This window comes from Salvelinus alpinus, chromosome 30, assembly GCF_045679555.1.
Source record: "Salvelinus alpinus chromosome 30, SLU_Salpinus.1, whole genome shotgun sequence".
NCBI lineage: Eukaryota > Metazoa > Chordata > Actinopteri > Salmoniformes > Salmonidae > Salvelinus > Salvelinus alpinus.
In genome coordinates, this window is record NC_092115.1 from 24,059,118 (window position 1) to 24,086,126 (window position 27,009).

The 27,009-nt window shown below is 41.6% G+C and overlaps 1 protein-coding gene across 11 annotated transcripts in view; it reads left to right on the forward strand.

Moving 5' to 3' along the window:
- Positions 1-27,009, forward strand: part of astn1 (astrotactin 1) — a 246,781-nt gene that overhangs the window by 62,553 nt on the left and 157,219 nt on the right. For all 11 annotated transcript variants that reach the window (XM_071377340.1, XM_071377345.1, XM_071377341.1 and 8 more), the window contains 3 exons: positions 5,882-5,966; positions 7,433-7,507; positions 16,953-17,090. In XM_071377340.1, coding sequence (XP_071233441.1) covers positions 5,882-5,966; positions 7,433-7,507; positions 16,953-17,090 — 298 coding nt within the window. The remainder of the gene's footprint in view (positions 1-5,881; positions 5,967-7,432; positions 7,508-16,952; positions 17,091-27,009) is intronic.

Below are 27,009 nucleotides of genomic sequence, written 5' to 3' on the forward strand. Positions count from 1 at the left end.
ATAAACTAGCAAAAATGTCCCAACCTTTTTTTGCTTTGTCATTATGGGGTATTGTGTGTAGATTGATGAGGGAAAAAAACGATGAATCAATTTTAGAATAAGACTGTAACCTAACAAAATGTGGAAAAGTCAAGGGGTCTGAATACTTTCCGAAGGCACTGTATATATATACAGTTGAAGTCGGAAGTTTACATAGACTTAGGTTGGAGTCATTAAAACTCGTTTTTCAACCACTCCACACATTTCTTGCTAACAAACTATAGTTTTGGCAAGTCGGTTAGGACATCTACTTTGTGCATGACACAAGTCATTTTTCCAACAATTATTTACAGACAGATTATTTCACTTCTAATTCACTGTATCACAATTCCAGTGGGTCAGAAGTTTACATACACTAAGTTGACTGTGCCTTTAAACAGCTTGGAAAATTCCAGAAAATTATGTCATGGCTTTAGAAGCTTCTGATTGGCTAATTGACATAATTTGAGTCAATTGGAGGTATACTTGTGGATGTATTTCAAGGCCGAACTTCAAACTCAGTGCCTCTTTGCTTGACATCATGGAAAAATCAAAAGAAATCAGCCAAGACCTCCACAAGTCTGGTTCATCCTTGGGAGCAATTTCCAAATGCCTGAAGGTACGACGTTCATCTGTACAAACAATAGTACACAAGTATAAACACCATGGGACCACGCAGCCGTCATACCGCTTTGGAAGGAGAAGCGTTCTGTCTCCTAGAGATGAACGTACTTTGGTGCAAAAAGTACAAATCAATCCCAGAACAACAGCAAAGGAACTTGTGAAGATGCTGGAGGAAACAGGTACAAAAGTATCTATATCCACAGTAAAATGAGTCCTATATCGACCTAACCTGAAAGGCCGCTCAGCAAGGAAGAAGTCACTGCTCCAAAACCGTCATAAAAAATCCAGACTACGGTTTGCAACTGCACATGGGGACTAAGATCGTACTTTTTGGAGAAATGTTCTCTGGTCTGATGAAAGAAAAATATAACTGGTTGGCCATAATGAGCATCGTTATGTTTGGAATAAAAAGGGGGAGGCTTGCAAGCCGAAGAACACCATCCCAACCATGAAGCGCGGGGGTGGCAGCATCATGTTGTGGGGCTGCTTTGCTCCAGGAGGGTGTGGTGCACTTCACAAAATAGATGGCATCATGAGGATGGAAAATAATGTTGATATATTGAAGCAACATCTCAAGACATCAGTCAGGAAGTTAAAGCTTGGTCGCAAATGGGTCTTCCAAATGGACAATGACCCCAAGCATACTTCCAAAGTTGTGGCAAAATGGCTTAAGGACAACAAAGTCAAGGTATTGGAGTGGCCATCACAAAGCCCTAACCTCAACCCTATAGAAAATGTGTGGGCAGAACTCAAAAAGCGTGTGCGAGAAAGGAGGCCTACAAACCTGACTCAGTTACACCAGCTCTGTCAGGAGGAATGGGCCAAAAGTCACCCAACTTATTGTGGGAAGCTTGTGGAAGGCTATCCAAAACGTTTGACCCAAGTTATACAATTTAAAGGCAATGCTACCAAGTAATTATTGAGTGTGTGTGAACTTCTGACCCACTGGGAATGTGATGAAAGAAATAAAAGCTGAAATAAATAATTCTCTACTATTATTCTGACATTTCACATTCTTAAAATAAAGTGGTGATCCTAACTGACCTAAGACAGGGAATTTTTACTAGCATTAAATGTCAGGAATTGTGAAAAACTGAGTTTAAATGTAATTGGCTAAGTTGTATGTAAACTTCCGACTTCAACTGTATATTCTTTAATTTATATTAATTAATTAATACTGCCAGGTGTTGTTGATGTTTTTCTTCTAGATATTTCATTATACTGGGTTGGTTTTCACCAATGAAACCTGCTATATAGTAATACTATAAAGGCCGTCATTGTAAATACAAATTTTTTCTTAACTGACTTGCCTAGTTATATAAAGGTTAAATAAAAGAGTATATACATTTATATATATTTTTACATTAAAACAGACTGAGGGGAATGAGGGGAAACTGATATCAACATGAAGTACAGCCTCTCATATGTACAAACAAAATAAAGTTGTAATTTACATTTTTCTTTAAATGTTTTGTTATTCACCTTTGTTGTATACATAAAAAAATGGTCTTTGTTTTGGCATTCTGTGTATCAATACACAGCATACTGGCAGAATGTCATTGAATCCCTCAAATGATCAGTATAGTATAGAAAGTGTGTACCATGCTACTGATCAGTATTGAATGCATATCCCATGTTAATGACTTTTGGGAAAAGGAGTTCTCTCCATGTTTGCATCCGTAATTCAAGACGGACTGGTGTCTCTGGTGTACTGTGTGAATTGCCAGACCTAAATGAATCAAAAGGTGGACCACTGGGACACACACTGCCTGGATTCCTTGAAATTGAATAAGTAATTTCAGCCCCTCTCATTAAAATTAAATGTTGAATAAGTGGCCTGATGCAATGCCTCAATAATTGCATTGTATTTTTCATAAGATGCATTCTTAATGTAACCCCCAATACTGCATCCCCCTCTTGCAGGGTTCTAGGTACTAGCTAGCTACAAGACGGGCTCCATCCAATCCTTCTCAGGGAGAAGATACTGATGAAAACAGGGATTGGTTATGACAATAACTGTGGTTCTAAAAAGATTTTAAAAGTTTGTGAATTTTAAACATACCTCTGTGTGAGGGGAGTGCTGACGGTGCTGTAGGCTGTTGTTTATGGCTTGTCTACTGCCAAATTCTGCTTCCCCTTGAAAGATATGGGACATTTATTACATATAAACAAGACTTGTGTTATATCTGGTACATATGTTCCCCAGACCTGAACATTTTAATTTGATAAAATTTGACGGGATAATGGATAAACGTCATAGATACACCATGACCAAAAGTATGTGAGTGTTGCAACCGAGGCCTACCACTTCGCGGCTGAGCCGTTGTTGCTCTTAGACATTTCCACCTCATAATAACAGCACTTGCAGTTGACCGGGGCAGCTCCAGCAGGGCAGGAATATACTGAACTCTTCAGTAGGCCTTTCTACTGCAAATGTTTGTCTATGGTGATTGCATGGCTGTGTGCTCGATTTTATACACCTGTCAGCAACCGGTGTGGCTGAAATAGCCGAATCCACTAATTTGAAGGGCTGTCCAGATACTTTTGTATATATAGTGTAAGTTATTCAGTACATGTAGCGTAATTTTCTTTACTCGTGCAAGGTGGCACTGAAAAATAACAGGAGCGTTTTAAATATTAATGTATTGGGACAATTTACAAAATTGAACCTCTCTAACCTGGCAGCCTATCAGAAGATTAGTAGCGTGGCTTTCAGATGCTTATTTTTGTACACCCGTGAGAGTAAATGTCATGCCTGTTCATGTGTTCTGTTGTATTGCCAGGTTAAGGTTAAGCTTGCACATGATTTATTGAAATGATTGATTATCTTTTTTTAGCTTTTTGTTTTACCTGAATGAACATTGAACCTGTAACGACTTAAGAATAACCAAATAAAATAACATTTTACATACACTGAGTGTACAAAACATTAAGGACACCTGCTCTTTCCATGACATAGGCTGACCTGGTGAATCCAGGTGAAAGCTATGATCCCTTATTGATGGCACTTGTTAAATTCACTTCAATCAGTGTAGATGAAGGGGAGGAGACATGTTAAAGAAGGATTTTTAAGCCTTGAGACAATTGATACATGGATTGTGTATGTGTGCCATTCAGAGAGTGAATGGGCAAGACAAAAGATTTAAGTGCCTTTGAACGGGATATGGTAATAGGTGCCAGGTGCTCCGGTTTGTGTCAAGAACTGCAATGCTGCTGGGATTTTCACGCTCAACCGTTTCCTGTGTGTAACAAGAATGGTCCACCACCTGAGGGCCATCCAGCCAACTTGACACAACTGTGGGAAGCTTTGGAGTCAACATGGGCCAGCATCCCTGTGGAACGCTTTAGACACCATGTCCGTGACCCGATGAAATGAGGCTGTTTTAAGGGCAAAAGGAGGATTGCAACTCAATGTTATGAAAGGTTTTCTTACTGTTTTGTACAGTCAGTGTATGTGTATGTGATACTAAAGAGCTAAGTCACATTCTATTGTCCAGATAGTCACCATTTCGTCACCAATAATTGGCTGCATTGCTATGCCACTTCTGACACCAGTTTAATGGAATGGTGACCATCTGAACAATGAAATGCTATTTGTCTCTTTAGAATCACATGCACTTATGTAATCCTTTATCAAGGCCTCAAAACCAGCTTAATCTTTAATGTCAATGCAACAGAACAACAGAACAGATGAACAGGCATGATATTTATTCTCACAGGTGGCCAAAAACAACTACCTGAAGGCCACGCCTCCAATCTTCTGATAGGCTGCCGCCGCTACAATATTATAAATGTTACTCTTATCAGAGCAGCAAGCTAGCTATAAGCTAGGCTAGTTTGAGGATTATGTAGCTAGCGAGCGACCTAAGCCAACACCTAATAATTATCATCATAATATTACAATCATTATCATCACAATAAACTTTTCAGAATCAAAACGGAGGCTACAGTCATATAATATAATTGGCTTGACAGCAGCCAATGTTGTATTATTCAACATTGCTATTGAAATAGTACTCATATAGGAATGGGTAATTGTTTACAAGTTGCTAGCTATCCCATAAAGCCATTGCAGAAAACCACATATTTTCATCTTGTTTTGAGTCTGGTAGCGCAACAAATCCAACAGCGAAATAAATGAATATTGCTCCGCACGCACCAGCAAAAAGGTTCCTCCAGGAACTATTTGTTACATTGGAATATTAAAGGTACCTCATAGAACCACTCAGCTAATCAAATGTGCAAATATGAACCCATTGACTGCAATGGTTCCTTGAAGAACTCAAGGGTTCCTTGAGGATCTGCAGGGCTCCTCGAGTTATCTCTAATTCTAAGAGTGTATTTGGTTGAATTTTCAATCTAACTCTGGTGAAAGTTCGAATTGGTATGACTGATCCTTTCACTTAATCCATATTTGTATACACGCACCAGCTGTCAAGGGAGTAAATTACCACTCAATCTGACGGAAGAGCTCAAAAAAAGAATCCCATTTGGAATTCATACTCTGAATACTTGATGCGTAGACTTGTTTAAACCCGTAAAACAACTGCTGGTTTACATGCTAGGCTTACCATGAGTTATTCAATATATCATAAGTTATTAAATATATACGTTATTCATCAAGTTGTGTACATTAAATGCTCAGCTACATTAGATATGATTACCCTCAGTCTGGCAACCCTGTACAACACACTCGGGGCATGTCTGTCATCAGTAGAATAGCTAGTCCCTGCTCTCAAGATGCATCCCCATCAATCTGGCTGAATCAGGTTAGGGCGACATCCCTCCTCCTGTGTGCTGACAGAAGGCATCAGTAGAAAATAGCAGCTCCCCTGTTTCTGATGGCTGTAATAAGCAGCACTGATCACAAGGCTGCTGGAGAGGAACTAGCCTGGCTGGCCATGCTGCACAGTTCTTGGGCTGTGTCCGCAATGTCACCCTATTTTCTTTTATTGTGCAAGAAAAGTAGTGCACTATAAAGGTTGCCATTTTGCAACACAGCCTTGGTCGGTTCATTCTGCTGGTAAGTAGAAAGTAATCACAGGCCTATTAGGGAGACAGGTAAATGGATATCTCTGCAACAGACTGTATCAGATCCTGCAGCTCTGTGGCAGTATGCTTACAGGGTTTATGGGATAGTGGAAACACAATACTCGCCTCATGCCAGGAGGAGCTCAGTGTGTCATTACATCACTTGTTTTTTTAACAATACCATTGTTTTATTATACTCCCATTGCAGGTGACTGTCTCTGCTTAGATGGCTACATGAAGGACCCTGTCCACAAGCATCTCTGTATTCGTAACGAGTGGGGTCCAAATCAAGGGTAAGTGACAATATGGCCTCTAATGTCTTGCATGCTATATAATATATTAACATGGCGACTGCTAGTTAAAAATCTTTGTGTCAAACAGCAGAACTGTGAAAACTATAGCTGGGCCTAACATGAGGTGTGGAGTACTAGCAGATGGAAATTTTAAATCCTTCCCAGAATTCCAGAATGCTACCCACTTTTATTACCCATACACAGCACTTGAAAATAATCTGCCTGCTGCTACAGGGCCATCGCAGTTCTGATATGTTAATGTTTTTTTTCACTATACATCTGAATTTTGTCACACATTTCTCTTCCTCCCTATCTCCCTCCCTCCCCAAGTGATTTCTCTCTCACGTGCAGTCACTTTGACAGGGAAAACCTACAGGCTCAACTTAAATGTTTAATGATTGGCCTCCCTCGTGTGAGGCCGTTATCAGGTTTTAGCTGCCCCTTTGCCTATTGTAACAGCTTACTCAGAGGCAGCATCTCCTTGTCACATTTTTTCTCACACTGTAGCAGATTCAAGTCCCCAAGCTGCCTGTGTCTATTAATCTCCATCATTCTTCCCCTCTCCTCTCCCAGCTTGGGTAAATAGACACGAGCCTAAGTCACATTCCATCTCAGGCGACTGAGGAACACATTTTTCTATCTGTGTGTTTACCCGCACTGTCATAGTGCTACTTTTGATCTACTGATTTTTGGGGGATTGGTTGAAATGTTGTCAGGAGATGCAGTGCTGAAAAGATTCCAAACTTGTTTACTATTTGAGCAGGATAGATAAATAAATATTTTGGGGAAACTGAAGACAAACAAATCAAATCAAATCAATTTTTATTGGTCACATACACATGGTTATTGTGAGTATAGCGAAATGCTTGTGCTTCTAGTTCCGACAGTGCAGCAATATCTAACAAGTCATCTAACAATTCCACAACAACTACCGAATACACACAAATCAAAGTCAAGGAATGGAATAAGAATATATACATATAAATATATGGATGAGCAATGACCAAGCGGCATAGGCAAGATGCAATAGATGGTATAAAATACAGTATATACATATGAGAGGAGTAATGCAAGATATGTAAACATTATTAAAGTGGCATTATTAAAGTGACTAGAGATCCATTTATTAAAGTGGCCAATGTAGGCAGCAGCCTCACTGTGTTAGTGATGGCTATTTAACAGTCTGATGGCCTTGAGATAGAAGCTGTTTTTCAGTCTCTCGGTCCCAGCTTTGATGCACCTGTACTGACCTCGCCTTCTGGATGGTAGCGGGGTGAACAGGCAGTGGCTTGGGTTGTGTTTTGTGTATTGCAGTGTAACGTGTTGTGATTACTCATTGTTACACTGTACTTAAAGTAGTAAAACATGTTTCTTTCTTCAATCAGTCATTTCATTCTTGTCTCGGAAAGCAGGTTACTGGTTTTGACTGAATATAAGTCTAACTCTCTCCTCTAATTTGTCACCAGACCCTGGCCTTACAATATTTTCCAGCGTGGTTTTGATCTGGTGATGGGAGAACAACCATCTGATCGCATTTTCAGGTAAGAACTCACTGTACACACCTATTAACCTGAACACATTTCTATGGGCAACACTTTTTGAAACAGCATGAAATTCTGTTTCAAATTTTGTTTTTTTCTGAGATGTTATATGATATTGACCCATTGGAATGTTTTCTTAACAATAGGCAAACTTTTTATCATAATAGCGTGACAGATTGTCACATTTAAAGATGGCATAGAAAGGAGTGAGAGCTGTAGATTTTAAACTAGTAAGAAAATACTGTGTTCCTATTCTCTCCAAACAACTTTTCAGGACATAGTTTCAATGTTTTGAAATCTACTAAACACTAAAAAGCTCCAATCTTGAAGCTGAGTCATGTTGTTCAGCTGTTTTAATGGAATGAAGGAAAGCTAGCATCATTGAATTGTATCACTCTTTACAGCATGAAAATCACAACAAATCAGCATTTCACTTTTTACCATTTGAGATCTACTGGGGGTATGTTTACCAAGAGAATCATCTTTCATCGAGGGATTTAATTTATTTCCAAACATTCCCTGAACTGTAATACAATTAATTCTGTTTTATGTGTAAGGCATAAAATAGATTTGAAGAGTTTAGCTACATGCACACACAGCTCTGAAATAAGAGTTTGTTTAGTTCTCTAGTTCTAATTTGACTGACATTGCTTTGGTGTACATACATTTGAGCCTTGCATTAAAAATGTGTAATCAAGTTTAAATAAAATCTTTCTGTTCTTGTACTGATGTTGGATGACCAGTGAAATGATTGAGAACGTGCTTTTTGTAGAAAACATGCAACCTCACGTTACCACAGAATAAAGTTATATCACACAATGTTCTTGGTCAACAGAAAGTGAGCATTTGCGTTCTATGATATTCACCATCACAGTTGTTTTCAAATGGATACTGAGAAAGACTGGGGAGGTATATGGAGGCATACAGTATATGCCTCCTGTTTTGTATAAGACATGTTTCTTCAAAAGCCAATGAAACAACAACAATACTGATTATGCTGCTTACCACTGCTCTCAACAAAGAACATAGAGTGAGTCCCAAATGACAACATATTCACTATAGGACACTGCTTGTGACCAGGGTCCATAGGGAATAGGGTGCCATTTGAGACAAAGATTATATTTTCACATGGATGATTTAGTCACTCTCATGTTTTTAAGCACTGTCTTTGTTAGTCATTGAGAGCAGTCATCATACAAACATCTCTATGAGGCTCTTTGATACATTTGTTTCCTCTTTGGAATGTTAATCTGCAGGGGGCCTGTCGCAATATTCTGTCCAGCGTCAGGTTTAAAGTAACTTTGTGCTCAAGCATTTCACACCAACATCCATCAAAATTAAAATGTCTCAGACTCCTCTTTGAACCCCTCTCAGACAGTTATATTCAAATCGTGCACACGTAATGAACGTTTTTTTGTGGCTGCCCGTTTGCCAAGTCACCCATCCGTGTATTACAATTCAACAAAACAGTATTGCACTCATAAGTAGAATACAAAATGACAATGTTTTGTTGTTTGCTGAGCTTGGGGATAACATGAATCAGGACCAGCATGTTAATAAAAAATCAGATCCCGTACGTATTAGTTAGTCAACAATATCTGATAACATGGTGATCCGTAATCGTGTGTCCCTTAGACAAAGAAGAGTCTAGCATCTAGATAACAAACTTGTTAGAGTTCAATTAGTTGAAGCCATTTGCAAGCTGTCACAGTGCTAGGGCATGGCTTGGACAGAAACCAGATTAATTACCGGAAGAAAATAAGTATTGCTATCAATTAGAACACCTGCCCTGAATGGGTGGAGGGGGTTCACCCTCAAAGGCTGCTTTCTCTTGTTATTCCTTCCTGTGCACACCAACTCCAGTGACGAGTGTTCCATTGCTACTGTTCCATACGCTTCTGTTGCTGAAGGGATTTCTTGTTGATAGCCTTCAGTTTCAGATTGGCATCATCCTATACCACAATGTATATACATATCTCCTGGAAAACCATACAACCCACCTCTGGATAAGGAGAGAGACTTATGGGGCTGGTAGCAATGACTTCCAGGGAAGAAAAATACTGTTTTAGTAGACTTGCCTAGCTGCCCATTATCACTTGGAAGAATCCAGTGCATGATATTAAATGGTAGGACTGAGGGAGTTTGATTCATATAACACTCCAGTTGGAAAAAGGGGAGGTAATTGGAGTGAGATAATTAATGCTCTCTTTTACAGCACTTTAATCATTCCCTTCCTAAAGTGACTAGTAGTCTATGCAGTGCTTGTGATCGGGTGCCCTTTTCTTATGCTAAGTTAGCATTTTATTAGATGCAAATTGAACAATGTGAGATGCAAAAAACGTTAAGTCTGCAAAAATGGTCGTTAACCATTTTAATCAACAAGTCCTTTTTTTTGTGCTAGAATGATGCATAATATATAAGAAATTATACAACTACATTTGGTGTCAAATAGAAGAACGCCCTGTTTGAGAAATACTTTTTGCTGAATTTGCTGGTGTCTATCGACTCATGAACAGTTTCACTTTGAGATTCATTTTGAAGCCTTTCTAAAGTAAGTTCAAGGGTTTATCAATAATCCTTCTGGAATGCTTGGACTTCAGACTTCAATTGCTCTCCAGAATTTAATTGTTTTATTGTATCTGGTCTGGTCTTCTGTGTTGTGAGACTTTTAATTGACTAATGCCTAGCTCTTTTTAGGCTTGATTTAGATTTTTATTAGGATCCCCATTATCAGACACCAATGGAGACAGCTAGTCCTGCTGCGGTCAGACACATAACAAAAAAGACATTACAGACAAAGTACTTGACAATTTACATACATTTAAAAACATGAACATGTAATGTGGGTGTGTGTGCATCTATCAATTACACAGTACATACACACAAAACGTAAGTCACTTGGCTTGAATGTTGTTGTACGTGTTGCTGTGCAATGTTCTGTGAGTTAATCATTTCTAATTAAAGTGAGTTGTAGGTTTGTATGTCTTGTATCTATGTTCACCAACAGACATAATGATAATATACTGAATAAAAATATAAAAGCAACATGCAGCAATTTCAACTATTTTACTGAGTTACAGTTCATATAAGGAATTTGTTACAATAATGCTCGTACGAACTCGAACCCAGGCACAGAGAAACACAGCAAGCAGAGGTAAGGGTAAATCCAAATGGCGCCAGAAGAAATGGCAGCAGTTTTACGGGTGCCCAACCAATTGTGCTATTATGTGGGGGTTTTTGCGTTATTTGTAACTTATTTTGTACATAATGTTTCTGCAACCGTATCTCACGGAAAAAAAGAGCTTCTGGATATCAGGACAGCGATCACTCACCTCGGACTAGACAAAGATTTTTTCTTCAACAAGCAGGACGCACAGGACATTCTCCGAACACCCGACAAGGCCAACATCCCAGTTATTTGCAAGAGGAAGAGACGCAGGTGCAGAGGACACAGAGTGGGTGTCTCGTAATTATCCGCAGAAGGCGAGTGGGAAAGCTGCCGTTACCGTCAATATTACTCGCCAACGTGCAATCATTGGACAATAAATTAGACGAGGTACAATCACGAATATCCTACCAACGGGACATCAAAACTGTAATATCTTATGTTTCACGGAATCGTGGCAGAATGATGACATGGATATTCAGCTAGCGGGATATACGCTGCACCGGCAAGATAGAACAGCACATTCCCGTAAGACGAGGGGGGGGGGGGGGGGGGTCTGTGCATATTTGTAAACAATAGCTGGTGCACGAAATCTAAGTAAGTCTCTAGATTTTGCTCGCCTGAAGTAGAGTATCTTGTGATAAAATGCAGACCACACTATTTGCCTAGAGAGTTTTCAGCTATACTTTTCGTGGCTGTTTATTTACCACCACAGACGGATGCTGGCACTAAGACCACACTCAGTCAGCTGTATAAGGAAATAAGCAAACAGGAAACCGTCCACCCACAGGTGGCGCTCCTAGTGGCCGGAGACTTTAATGCAGGGAAACTTAAATCAGTTCTACCTAATTTCTATCAACATGTTTAATGTGCAACCAGAGGGAAAAAAATTCTATATCACCTGTTCTCCACACACAGAGACGCATACAAAGCTCTCCCTCGCCCTCCATTTGGTAAATCCAACCACAATTCTATCCTCCTGATTCCTGCATACAAGCAAAAATGAAAGCAGGAAGCACCATTGACTCGGTCTATAAAAAAGTGGTCAGATGAAGCAGATGCTAAACTACAGGACTGTTTTGCTATCACAGACTGGAACATGTTCCGGGATTCTTCCGATGGCATTGAGGAGTACACCACATTAGTCACTGGCTTTATCAATGAGTGCATCGAGGACGTCGTCCCCACAGTGACTGTACGTACATACCCCATCAGAAGCCATGGATTACAGGCAACATTCGCACTGAGATAAAGGGTAGACCTGCCACTTTCAAGGAGTGGGACTCTAACCCGGAAGCTTATAAGAAATCCTGCTATGCCCTCCGACGAACCATCAAACAGGCAAAGTGTCAATACAGGGCTAAGATTGAATCGTACTACACCGGCTCCGACGCTCATCTTATGTGGCAGGGCTTGCAAACTATTACAGACTACAAAGGGAAGCACAGTCGCGAGCTGCCCAGTGACACAAGCCTACCAGACGAGCTAATTCACTTCTATGCTCGCTTCGAGGCAAGCAACACTGAGGCATGCATGAGAGCATCAGCTGTTCCGGACGACTGTGTGATCACGCTCTTCATAGCCGACGCGAGAAAGACCTTTAAACAGGTCAACATTCACAAGTCTGTGGGGCCAGATGGATTACAAGGACGTGTGCTCCGGGCATGTGCTGACCAACTGGCAGGTGTCTTCACTGACATTTTCAACATGTCCCTGATTGAGTCTGTAATACCAACATGTTTCAAGTAGACCACCATAGTCCCTGTGACCAAGAACACGAAGGCAACCTGCCTAAATGACTACAGCCCCGTAGCACTCACGTACATAGCCATGAAGTGCTTTGAAAGGTTGGTAATGGCTCACATCAACACCATTATCCCAGAAACCCTAGACCCACTCCAATTTGCATACCGCCCAAACAGATCCACAGATGATGCAATCTCTATTGCGCTCCACACTGCCCTTTCCCACTTGGACAAAAGGAACACCTACGTGAGAATGCTATTCATTGACTACAGCTCAGCGTTCAATACCATAGTACCCTCAAAGCTCATCACTAAGCTAAGGATCCTGGGACTAAACACCTCCCTCTGCAACTGGACCCTGGACTTCCTGACGGGCCGTCCCCAGGTGGTGAGGGTAGGTAGCAACACATCTGCCACACTGATCCTCAACACTGGAGCTCATCAGGGGTGCGTGCTCTGTCCCCTCCTGTATTCCCTGTTCACCCACGACTGCATGGCCAGGCACGACTCCAACACCATCATTAAGTTTGCAGACGACACAAGAGTGGTAGGACTGAACACCGACAACGACGAGACAGCCTATAAGGAGGAGGTCAGAGACCTGGCCGGGTGTTGCCAGAATAACAACCTATCCCTCAACGTAACCAAGACTAAGGAGATGATTGTGGACTACAGGAAAAGGAGGACAGAGCACACCCCCATTCTCATCGATGGGGCTGTAGTGGAGCAGGTTGAGAGTTTCAAGTTCCTTGGTGTCCACATCACCAACAAACTAGAATGGTCCAAACACACCAAGACAGTCGTGAAGAGGGCACGACAAAGCCTATTCCCCCTCAGGAAACTAAAAAGATTTGGCATGGGTCCTCAGATCCTCAAAAAGTTCTACAGCTGCAACATTGAGAGCATCCTGACTGGTTGCATCACTGCCTGGTACGGCAATTGCTCGGCCTCCGACCGCAAGGCACTACAGAGGGTAGTGCGTATGGCCCAGTACATCACTGGGGCAAAGTTGCCTTCCATCCAGGACCTCTATACCAGGCGGTGTCAGAGGAAGGCCCTAAAAATTGTCAAAGACCCAACCATAGACTGTTCTCTCTACTACCGCATGGCAAGCGGTACCGGAGTGCCAAATCTAGGACAAAAGGGGTTCTCAACAGCTTTTACCCCCAAGCCATAAGACTCCCGAACAGGTAATCAAATGGCTACCCGGACTATTTGCATTGTGTGCCGCCCCCAACCCCTCTTTTCCGCTGCTGCTACTCTCTGTTTATCATATGTGCATAGTCACTTTAACAATACATTCATGTACATACTACCTCAATTGGCCCGACCAACCAGTGCCCCCGCACATTGGCTAACCGGGCTATCTGCATAGTGTCCCGCCACCCACCACCCGCCACCTGCCAACCCCTCTTTTACGCTATTGCTACTCTCTGTTTATCATATATGCATAGTCACTTTAACCAATCTACATGTACATACTACCTCAATCAGCCCGACTAACCGGTGCCTGTATATATTCTCGCTACTGTTATAGCCTCGCTACTGTATATAGCCTCTCTTTTTACTGTTGTTTTTATTTCTTGGTTAGAGCCTGTAAGTAAGCATTTCACTGTATTCGGCGCAAATGACAAACTTTGATTTGATCCAGATCTTTTACTTAAAGTCTTGACAGAAACAAGGAAACCACACACGAGTATACGAACAAACATGAGACCTAAGCACAGATACAGGCCAACTGAGGAACCTAAATAGCAAGGCAACCAGGTGAACAGAGAATGTAATCAAAACAGGTGAAACCAATAAGTAATGATCAGGGTAACCTTGAAACTAGAAAACAAGGTAAGGGTGCCCTCCAGCGGTAACCTAAGGAAACAACAATCAAATAAAACAGAAACTGTTACAGGACCCCCCCACCCCACCCTCAAGGAATGGCTCCTGGCGTTCCACCATGGGTAGCTGAACGGCGCCGAAATTCCGAACGAGTCCAGGGTCCAGAATGTCTCGAACCGGAACCCAGGATCGCTACTCAGGACCGCAACCCTCCCAGTCCATGAGATACTGAGTCCCCTGCCGGAACTGGCAGCTGGAGAAGATGCGCCGCACAGTTTAGGCTAGCTATCCCGGAGGTGGAGGCCGTGTGGCCGGAACCAGAGGACTGAACACCATAGGCTTGAGTCTGGAGATGTGGAAGGTGGGATGAACCCTCATGGACTGAGGAAGACAAGACGATAGGCCATTGGATTGATGCACCATAGAACCTTGAATGGCCCAACGTACCGGTGTGTCAACTTCCTTAATTCCACGCGTAGAGGCAGATCCCTAGTAGACAACCAGACCATGGGCTGGACACAGGAGAGGACTCGAACGGCGATGACAGTTGGCCTGTCGTTGAACCCGAGCTGAGGATCTCAGGAGTGCCCTCTTCCAGGCCCAGCGGCAACGAGAGATGAGACGTAGCGCGGATGGAACCGCCACTTCAACCTCCTGATCTGGAAACAGAGGAGGCTGGTATCCGTACAACACCTGTAATGGTGACAGGCCGGTGGAGGAACACTGGAGAGTGTTGTGTGAGTACTCCACCCAGGGAAGATGCTGTCTCCATGTGGCGGGGGTTGGCGGACACAAAGCACCGTAAGGCGGTCTCCAGATCCTGGTTCACCCGCTCCGTTTGATCATTGGACTGAGGGTGATATCCCGAGGACAAACTGGCTGATGACCCCAGAAGAGTACAGAACTCCCTCAAGAATCTGGAGGCAAACTGTGGGCTCCGGTCAGAGATGATGTCCAGAGGAAGTCCGTGAAGGTGGAAAACATGCTGAATGACTAGCTGAGCAGTCTCATGGGCAGATGGAAGCTTAGGCAGCGGAATGAAATGTCCCACCTTGGAAAAGCGGTCCACAATGACCAGGATGACAGTGTGGTCCTCTGAGGATGGAAGACCCGTGATGAAATCCATAGAGAGATGAGACCAGGGTTAAGAAGGTGTTGGCAGCGGATGAAGAAGTTCGCTGCCCTCCCGGATGAGAGGTGAGATGCAACGAGTGAGCCCACTGAAGTGCCTTGGAGCATTCCCCAAGAGAAACAAAACGTCTGTTCCAAGGACAGCAGTCAGGAACTGCCTCCCTACCTTGCATCTCCCTCACTACAGTCTCTATACTCCAGGACACCGGCGTGAGAATGAGCGACCTGGGGATGATGGATCCAAGCGGCTGATCCTCACTGGAGCTAGGGAACTGGCGAGAAAGTGCATCCGGCTTCACATTCTTAGACCCCGGACGGTAAGATAACGTGAATCTGAACCGAGTGAAGAAAAGAGCCCAACGAGCCTATCGGAGACTGAGGCATTTAGCCTCCTGGATTTAGTCCAGGTTCTTGTGGTCAGTCCAAACCGTAACGAGATGTTCCGATGCCTCCAACCAGTGGCGCCACTCCTCCAAAGCCAGTTTGACCGCAAGAAGCTCCCGATTGCCGACATCATAGTTCCTCTCCACTGGCTGGTCTCAGACGATCCCGCAGCTGAAGTAGCCGGATGTGGAGGTCCTGGGCTGTCGTGGTTACATGCGGTCTGTGGTTGTGAAGCTGGTTGGACATACTGCCAAATTCTCTAAAACGACATTGAAGACGGCTTGTGGTAGAGAAATAAACATTAAATTCTTTGGCAACAGCTCTGGTGGACATTCCTGCAGTCAGCATGCCAATTGCACGCTCTCTCACAACTAGAGACATCTGTGGCATTGTGTTGTGTGACAAAACTGCACATATTAGAGTGATTTTTATTGTCCCCAGCACAAGGTGCAGCTATGTAATGATCATGCTGTTTAATCAGCTTCTTGATATGCCGCCTGTCATGTGGATGGATTATCTTGGCAAAGGAGAAATGCTCACTAACAGGGATGTAAACAAATTTGTGCACAAAATAATAATATTTTTGGGTGTATGGATAATTTCTGGGATCTTTTATTTCAGCTCATGAAACATGGGACCAACACTTTACATGTTGCGTTCATATTTTTGTTCAGTGTAGTTTGAGAACTATTGGTTGAATGCATGAACCATTGCCAGAGATAGATTTCTAAAACTATTGAACTGTGAGAAAAAAACATAATGTGCTACTCCTGAGTCCAATCAGCCTTTAGTTTAAGTGAGTGTAAAAGGCCTTTGAAGACAACTGAGGATATGCTTGTGATTATGCAGAGAAAGACAGACAAACAAATCGTCAAAGGCACCAAAGTCTCCAAGGCTATATGGGCAACAGGCCATGGATTTTATTGTATTTCTCTGTAGGAAATTAAAACAACCACTGATGTTCTCCACACTGATCTTCTGAGTTACCACTCAACAAGGCACCAGAAGACCTGAAATTCAGCTTATTTCAGACAAACAAGCATTAGCAAAGTGGTAGTAAACCCAGCTTTTTTTGAAATACTAAATTAAGTGGACAAAGTAGGCAATGTTCTTTCTACTTTGTTTCCAATGATGTTGTTCCATTAGTACCATAATGTGTCAAAATCTGTGTATTTTTCCTCCTCAGGTTCACATACACATTGGGGGAAGGGATGTGGTTACCATTAAGTAAAAGCTTTGTCATTCCACCTGCTGAGCTGGCAATCAACCCTTCAGCCAAGTGCAAGACTGATATGACTGTCATGGAGGATGCTGTGGATGTGAGGTAAGAGATTCAACTTTTCCATATGTTTCATGAGGTACGTTTTACAAGGAGTGATATTAGCTATAAACAAAGTAATATCTTGAGGCTACATAGGCCAACAGTATATTCATTCCATCATAATCACCGTTGAATATCCTCCATATCAAAGCATTTTGTATTCCCTATACATTGTTCTGGAACATTTTACACTCGTTATAGGGTTGATGTCAGACATTGCAAGTGTTTCATTGATCATGATTCAAAGAGTAAAGAAACACTAAAGTTGAGCAAAAAATCAATAAAAGAGCAGCAAAAACAAAACTCATTTGGCAATGTAATACCGTAAAAGTGTAGTTGAATTGAATTGTTAAATGGTTCATAACCTCTCAAAAGGAAATGTACTGCTTGCACAGATTTTTTTTGAAGTGCGGAAAAATGTCAACTTATATTATACACACTTCAACAAATGCAACTTTGAAGCTACATCTATTTAGCCATATCCCTGATTGCATTCGTTACGTGCGGGTAGTTTCATTATAACTATGACATTTAGAGAAACACAAATTATAGTCACTGAGTATGCAAGGCATTTTTATTGCAATTTCACCTGGCTGCTCAAACTGACTGCAGTCTTCACACATCCACCATTTGCTGAATTCAAAGTTATCCTTTGTATCAAAGCTTTTAAATCCTTCCAGTTGATGGTCCTAACTAGGGATGTGAGAAATATAACATTTTGCTCAACATTTAAATGGCCATTTGTTAAAACAATAAAAAAATAAGATAATAGTCCTATTATGTATGACCGCTAGGGCTTGGCAATGAAGTTGCCACAGTCATATACCCTTGAAATTGCCTGTTTGTCTGTAAGGGTGCACTACGGATTTTTAAATGCCGACACGAAACCTTCTCTGGAGACAGTTTCGAAGCACCACTGAACGGGCATTTTACTTGTCTTTAAAGGAATGCCACTTCTAAAGCGGTACTAAGGTCCATCAGGAGTAGACCAGGGCTGGGTTTCCTGATTGCGATTGAACTTAGGCTTACTAGTGTTATAACGATGCATCTTTTCTACAACGGACGAAGATGTAACATGTGTTTCCCAAAACACCATGCAGAGGGAATGGTCGCCTAGTTCTTCGTTGAGGCATGTGTGGATACTGATAGAATTGAAAGAAAGGCAACTCTGCTCTCGGGTCAGCATTCTCCATTAAAATCTTACCTTAACATTATAATTATTCCACAATTCTGAGGGCGGATCAGCTCCTAGAAAGATATTATCACCTATGGATTAGCCTTCATTTCTCAGAACAAGAATAGACTGAAGAAAGTTTGTTGTTTCTGGCCATTTTGAGCCTGTAATCGAACCCACAAATGCTGATGCTCCAGATACTCAACTAGTCTAAAGATGGCCAGTTTTATTGCTTCTTTAATCAGAACAACAGTTTTCAGCTATGCTAACATAATTGCAAAAGGGTTTTCTAATGATCAATTAGCCTTTTAAAATGATAAACTTGGATTAGCTAACACAACGTGCCATTGGAACACAGGAGTGATGGTTGCTGATAATGGGCCTCTGTTCACCTATGTACAGTGAGGGAAAAAAGTATTTGATCCCCTGCTGATTTTGTACGTTTGCCCACTGACAAAGAAATTATCAGTCTATAATTTTAATGGTAGGTTTATTTGAACAGTGAGAGACAGAATATCAACAAAAAAATCCAGAAAAACGCATGTCAAAAATGTTATGAATTGATTTGCATTTTAATGAGGGAAATAAGTATTTGACCCCTCTGCAAAACATGACTTAGTACTTGGTGGCAAAACCCTTGTTGGCAATCACAGAGGTCAGACGTTTCTTGTAGTTGGCCACCAGGTTTGCACACATCTCAGGAGGGATTTTGTCCCACTCCTCTTTGCAGATCTTCTTCAAGTCATTAAGGTTTCGAGGCTGACGTTTGGCAACTCGAACCTTCAGCTCCCTCCACAGATTTTCTATGGGATTAAGGTCTGGAGACTGGCTAGGCCACTCCAGGACCTTAATGTGCTTCTTCTTGAGCCACTCCTTTGTTGCCTTGGCCGTGTGTTTTGGACCATTGTCATGCTGGAATACCCATCCACGACCCATTTTCAATACCCTGGCTGAGGGAAGGAGGTTTTCACCCAAGATTTGACGGTACATGGCCCCGTCCATCGTCCCTTTGATGCGGTGAAGTTGTCCTGTCCCTTTAGCAGAAAAACACCCCCAAAGCATAATGTTTCCACCTCCATGTTTGACGGTGGGGATGGTTTCTTGGGGTCATAGGCAGCATTCCTCCTCCTCCAAACACGGCAAGTTGGGTTGATGCCAAAGAACTCCATTTTGGTCTCATCTGACCACAACACGTTCACCCAGTTGTCCTCTGAATCATTCAGATGTTCATTGGCAAACTTCAGACGGGCATGTATATGTGCTTTCTTGAGCAGGGGGACCTTGCGGGCGCTGCAGGATTTCAGTCCTTCACGGCATAGTGTGTTACCAATTGTTTTCTTGATGACTATGGTCCCAGCTGCCTTGAGATCATTGACAAGATCCTCCTGTGTAGTTCTGGGCTGATTCCTCACCGTTCTCATGATCATTGCAACTCCACGAGGTGAGATCTTGCATGGAGCCCCAGGCTGAGGGAGATTGACAGTTCTTTTGTGTTTCTTCCATTTGCGAATAATCACAGAAACTGTTGTCACCTTCTCACCAAGCTGCTTGGCGATGGTCTTGTAGCCCATTCCAGCCTTGTGTAGGTCTACAATCTTGTCCCTGACATCCTTGGAGAGCTCTTTGGTCTTGGCCATGGTGGAGAGTTTGGAATCTGATTGATTGATTGCTTCTGTGGACAGGTATCTTTTATACAGGTAAGAAACTGAGATTAGGAGCATTCCCTTTAAGAGTGTGCTCCTAATCTCCGTTCGTTACCTGTATGAAAGACACCTGGGAGCCAGAAATCTTTTTGATTGAGAAGGGGTCAAATACTTATTTCCCTCATTAAAATGCAAATCAATTTATAACATTTTTGACATGCATTTTTCTGGATATTTTTGTTGTTATTCTGTCTCTCACTGTTCAAATAAACCTACCATTAAAATTATAGACTGATAATTTCTTTGTCAGTGGGCAAACGTACAAAATCAGCAGGGGATCAAATACTTTTTTCCCTCACTGTAGATGTTCCATAAAAAATCAGCCGTTTCCAGCTACAATAGTCATTTACAACATTAACAATGTCTACGCTGCATTTCTGATCAATTTGATGTTATTTTAATGGACAACAAATGTGCTTTTCTTTCAAAACAAGGACATTTCTAAGTAACCCCAAACTTTTGAGCGGTAGTGTATCATTCTTAGTACCATGATGTTAGGTTACTGAGTCCAAGTTGAACAATAGTAGCAAGATCATCACTTTCAGCTGATATTGAACGGGGATGATGATGATGATCCATGTTAACTGGATGTCACAAATCGTCATTCAGTTCATTGCAGTCACAACCACTCTGTCCAGCATTGGAGCGTCATTAGAGGCACTGTACCAAATTCAATGGTAAATTGGGAGCCAACCTTACAAGAGAGAAAACACGAGGTGGATTATTAAGAAGTAGGTGTAGAAATCTATTTTATCCTGAATATTTGAATGAGTGATCATGAAAACCGGGCTCTATATTAGTTGGAGGATGGCTTTTTACTGGAAGCTTGAATACCATTATCAGTTTTAATTTGAAGCATTTTGTTATGCATTGCTTGTTTGTATCAATTCCAAAGACATTGGCAACTTTGCATTTGTAGGCAACATTTGCTCCTACAGATGTTCTAACGATCAACTTAGCCTTAAAGGGAGATTAAAAAAATGGTCAAGCTTATATTCATCATCTCCAGCACCACCCCAACATCAACATATGTGAAAATTGCTTTTCTATGTTTTGTAATAAAACAATATATAATTTTAACCAATTTTGATTAGGCATTGCCTAATAATTGGCTATTAATTGGTTGATGATGTAATTGGAAAAGCTTATCTTACTCTATCTGTTTTACTTCAAAGCACAGGCGGCTGGTGACACCTTATTTGTGGAGGACAGACTCGTAGTAATGGCTGGAACAGAATATATGGAATGGTATTCAACACATCAAACACATGGTTTCCATTATTATGAGCCGTCCTTCCCTCAGCAGCCTCCTGTGCTACAAAACCACAATTTTCACATAAGTTGATGTTGATGGTGCTGGAGATAATGAATATGAAGTAGAAACATTGTGAAATGCATTTGAATTGTCAATCAAATGCCTGCTGCCTAAGCACAGACCACTCTCTCCTTAAAAGGGCTTTACAGTTTTTTAAATACGTGACTTAACAAGACATTTAGTAGAAAGAAAATACATCTTCCTCTAGGAATGACATCCTAAATCTCAGTATTTTTGGAACTGAGGAGACTGATTAGTTGCTGTACTTCCGAGAACGCAAAGACTTGTGTAGAGAGAGGGGAGGGGCACAGTATACTGTAGGCAGGTCGGCTACCAGGCAGACGGAGTCAGAACCGTGCTCTAAGCCCATCTATCTGCAATCAAAGCTGTATCTTGCAATGGAATGCTGTATTTCGCAATTTTTTGGCTTGCAATGTCTCGCAACTTCAGTACAGCAGGGCCTATCATCAATGAATAGGATAGGATATTCTACACGCAACAGACTGAAGACTGTACACACACTCGCATCAGATAGAGCAGGCAGACTGCACTGTGATTTTAATTTTGTTTGGGAAACCCCCCCAAAAAAACATTTTTTTTGTTAGTGATTTTTCTTAGCGTTAAGGATAGCAATTTCATTTAAACTTTCACACCACTATTCCTCCTAACTGAGTCCTTGGCCCATAGCCGCAGGAAGGAGTTTGTGGGCGGCGGCTGCAATGCTGAAATGTATTTTTTTGCCAGCGCTACAGACGGCTATATCGGTCTGCTAATACAGGACTAGTAAAGGCACAGTGCACTACTTTTGTGATTTTTAAATTAAACTTTTTTTTTGTATTCAGATTTTTCAGGGGGTGCTGCAGCACCCTCAGCACCCCTACTTCCCGCAGCTATGCCTTGGCATGCCTTGGTTGATCTCGCTAAACATTGTTTTTAAATGTCACATATTCTTGTAACAGAGACTAACACCAGCAGATATACAGTACATTAGGTAGGCTACAACAATGAGATTATGCAGCTGCGTAATGATGTTTGGTTCTAGCGTTTTTAGCTTTTTTGTCAGGCACAGGAATGGCCCTTGCTTAATTTTTGTCAGATCCGGTACCTCTACATAAAAAAACACTGTTTGCAATGTAAACATTTTAATAAAAGTGATCAGAGTTCATTCGATTTGCCTCCTCATTAATTATCTTACCCCCTAAAAAAATATAATGTGAAAATGTAGATTTTCAGCCTGCACCTGATATTTTAAGAATTAATTTGTGTTGGGTGGGGCCGGCCCAGGCTTATGGTTTGCTCAACATAGCCTATGTTTGAGACCAATGCATGGCTATTGCTGTGGTAAGAGAGAGAAATGCGCCTGGATCTCTCTCAGAACTAGAATGAGATGTATTTCCTATGATATCTCTCACTCTCTCTGCTAGACATGAGCCTGCAACTCTCATCTCTCCAGTGTTGCACTTTTATTTCCTTATAGAATCATAAGGTCGCTGTGGGAAGGGTGCTGAAGGAGCTGCAGCAGCCCTGATTAATTTAAATATATTTGCCAAAGTTATACAATTACTGCTGTCTGTTCTGAAATAAATTAAATAATTCAGAATACTACACCAGGAGTAGGCCTATAATTTAGCCACAGAGTACCAATAGCATCTTAAAAAATTACCTAGCGGTGGATTGTGTTTATGTAGCCCAGTCACAAGGCATATAGCCCGGGAACGCGCGGAGAATCTGTCAGTGAACTGCATGCAGCCAGAAAAAGCCTTTCTATCAAATGAAATTGCGGGAATACACAGTTTGGAAAGCAGATGGCTACAGTTTAAAAGAGAAGACTCTAATCTGACTGTAGACTACCAAAAATATAAACTTCCAATTAGACCTATTGAGCAAACACTGTTTTATAATGTAAAACAAGAGAGATAGTCGTGCCAAAAGCCTAGCGGCCTTCACCTGCGAGTGAGCTAAGCATAATTTCTATAATTTCCCCCTCATATTGTACTATATGTGTATACACACCTACTGTAGGTCTAGGCTATTGATGGATTCAAGACAAGGTTGCTTTTATTGATTTCAGATTTTCAGTTTGTACAATTGTTTTCTTTCATATGTGCAACTTCTATAAGCGACTCCAGGCCTGCTCTAATGCTCTATGCCACAACGCAAATGCGATGATATGCATGCACTGCTTTATTATAAAGGTGATTATTATTTTCCATCCGTTCCGGTACCTCAGAGCCCCCTTGGTCACCCCCTCTCGCACTCACTTTTTGTTACGGTACCTCCCGTATTACAACTTAAGCACTGGGTATGGCACACTACACTGAGTATACAAAACATGAAGTATAAATGCTCTTTCTATGACATAGACTGACCAAGTGAATCCAGGTGAAAGCTATGATCCCTTATTGATGTCACTTGTTAAATCCACTTCAGTCAGTGTAAATGAAGGAGAGGAGACGGGTTAAAGAAGGATTTTTTTGCCTTGAGACAATTGAGAAATGGATTGTTTGTGTGGCATTCAGAGGGTGAATGGGCAAGACAAAAATGTAAGTGCCTTTGAACAGGGTACTTACTGTATGTTAGTAGGTGCTAGGTGCACCGGTTTGTGTCAAGAACTGCAACGATTTTGGGTTTTTCACACTCAACACTTTCCCGTGTGTATCAAGAATGTTCCACCACCCAAAGGACATCCAGCCAACTTGACACAACAGTGGGAAGCATTGGAGTCAACATGGGCCAGCATCCCTGTGGAACTCTTTCGACACCTTGTAGAGTCCATGCCCTGACAAATTGAGGATGTTCTGAGGGCCTAAAGGGGGGGATACAACTCAATATTAGGAAGGTGCTCCGAATGTTTTGTACACTCATTGTATACAGTGCATTCAAAAAGTATTCAGACTTCTTTACTTGTTCCACATTTTGTCACGTTACAGCTGTATTCTAAAAGGAATTCAATTATTTTTGTCCTTCATCAATCTATACACAATACCCCATAATAACAAAGCAAAAACTGGTTTTTAGAAGTTTTTGCAATTTTATAAAAATAAAAAATAAACAGAAATATCACAAGTATTCAGACCCTTTACTCAGTACTTTCTTGAAGCACCTTTGGCGGCGATTACAGCCTCGAGTCTTCTCGGGTAGTCTTCTTGGCACACCTGTATTTGGGAGTTTCTCCCATTGTTCTCTGCAGGTCCTCTCTGTCAGGGTGGATGAGGAGCGTTGCTGCACAGCTTTTTTCAGGTATTTCCCGAGATGTTAGATCGGGTTCAAGTCCGGGCTCTGACTGTGCCACTCAAGGACATTCAGAGACTTGGCCCGAAGCCACTCCTGTATTGTCTTGGCTGTGTGCTTAGAGTCGCTGTACTGTTAGAAGGTGATCCTCGCCCCAGTCTGAGGTCCTGAGCGATCTGGAGCAGGTTTTCATCAAGGATCTCCCTGTACTTTGCTCCGTTCATCTTTCCCTCGATCCTGACTAGTATCCCAGTCCCTGCCGCTGAAAAACATCTCTACAGCATGATGCTGCCACCACCATGCTTCACTGTAGGGATGGTGCCAGATTTCCACCAGACATGACGCTTGGCATTCAGGCCAAAGAGTTCAATCTTGGTTTCATCAGACCAGAGAATCTTGTTTCTCATGGTCTGAGTCCTTTAGGAGCCTCTTGGCAAACTCCAAGCGGGCTGTCATGTGCCTTTTACTGAGGAGTGGCTTCTGTCTGGCCACTCTACCATAAAGGTCTGATTGGTGGAGTGCTGCAGAGATGGTTGTACTTCTGGAACGTTCTCCCATCTCCACAGAGGAACTCTGGAGCTCTGTCAGAGTAACCATCGGGTTCTTGGTCACCTCCCTGACCAAGGCCCTTCTCCCCCGATTTCTCAGTTCGGCCGGGTGGTCAGATCTATGAAGAATCTTGGTGGTTCCAAACTTCTTCCATTTAAGAATGATGGAAGCCACTGAGTTCTTGGGGATCTTCAATGCTGAAGACGTTTTTTGGTACCCTTCCCCAGGTCTGTGCCTTGCCACAATCCTGTCTCAGAGCTCTACGGACAATTCCTTTGACCTCACGGCTTGGTTTTAGCTCTGACATGCACTGTCAACTGTGGACAGCTGTAAACAGGTGTGAGCCTTCCAAATCATGTCCAATCAATTGATTTTACCACAGGTGAACTCCAATCAAGTTGTAGAAACATCTCAAGGATTATCAAAGGAAACAAGATGCACCTGAGCTCAATTTCGAGTGTCATAGCAAAGGGTCTGAATAATTATGGAAATAAGGTACTTCTGTTTTAATTTTTTTAATGTATTTGCAAAAATTGTAGATTGATGAGGACAATATTTTATTTTATCTATTTTAGAACAATGCTGTAACGTAACAAATGTGGAAAAAGTCAATGGTTCTGAATACTTTCCAATTGCACTGTATTCACATTTTACGGATTAATCCAATGAAATGTCCTCCCTCTCAGTCATCGTGTAAATGTTTTAGTCCTGTGATGACATGTCCTGTCCTGTCATGTTCTTTTGAGTTAGTCTCTATATTTTTCTTGTCAATTTCAGTTTAAAGATAAAATAAAAAATAAAAAGATGAATCGTTATACGATCACCTGGGCATGATTTGACATAGATAGTCTTTATATTTTTTGGGGGAAAAGTAAAGATATGCATGCTCCTGATTTCATCAATGAAATATCCATATCTTATTATTCATAAACAACACAATTTCAAAATCATGTCAGCACATCCAAAACTCAACTAGCAGACTTTGAGGAACTCACTTTGATTTTAACATATCATTCTCAGTATGTTAGGTTACTGAGTCCAAGTTGAATAGGAGTAGCAAGATCCATCATCCCTTTCAGCTGATATTGAATGGAGATGATGATGATGATGATGATGATGATGATGATGATCCATGTTAACTGGATGTCACAAATCATCATTCAGTTAGTTGCAGTCACAACCACTCTGTCCAGCATTGGAGCGTCATTAGAGGCACTGTACCAAATTCAATGGTACATTGGGAGCCAACCTTACAAGAGAGAAAACACAGGGTGGATTATTATGGAGTAGGTGTACAAATCTATTTTATCCTGAATATTTGAATGGGTGATCATGAAAACCGTGCTCTATATTAGTTGGAGGATGGCTTGTTACTGGAAGCTTGAATATTCTTAACAAAAGGGCAGATTTTCCTCATTTGGCTTTTACATTTGGATTCTTCTCTGTGAAGCACTAAAATAGTTTCTCAGCTGAACTCAGAATAGTAATGATATAGCCCACAACGGCTTCACTTTTGAGCAACAGGCCAAAGACAAGTGCCTGGCTACAACAAAAACATATTACTGCTCATGTAATACCACAAACAATGAAAATCATTTTGATAATAGGTTTCATTAAAGGGATGCTTCAGCATTTTGGCAGTGAGGCCCTTTATCAGTCAGATGAACTTGTGGATACCATTTTTATGTCTTTCTGTCCATTATGAAGGAAGTTAGAGGTAGTTGTGGCTGTAAGTCTATGGGTATCGAGCCTCGGCTCGTGAACATACCTCAAACTTTCATTCATACTGGACAGAGACAAAAAAAATGTTATCCACCAGTTCATATGATTCTGGGGAAGTAGATAAAGGGCCTCATTGCCAAAATCCTGAAGTATCCCTTTAAGTCTTGCTTTCTCAGCAATAGACTACCACAGTTCTCTTTGTCCTAGTGCATATCTCTATTTTTACTG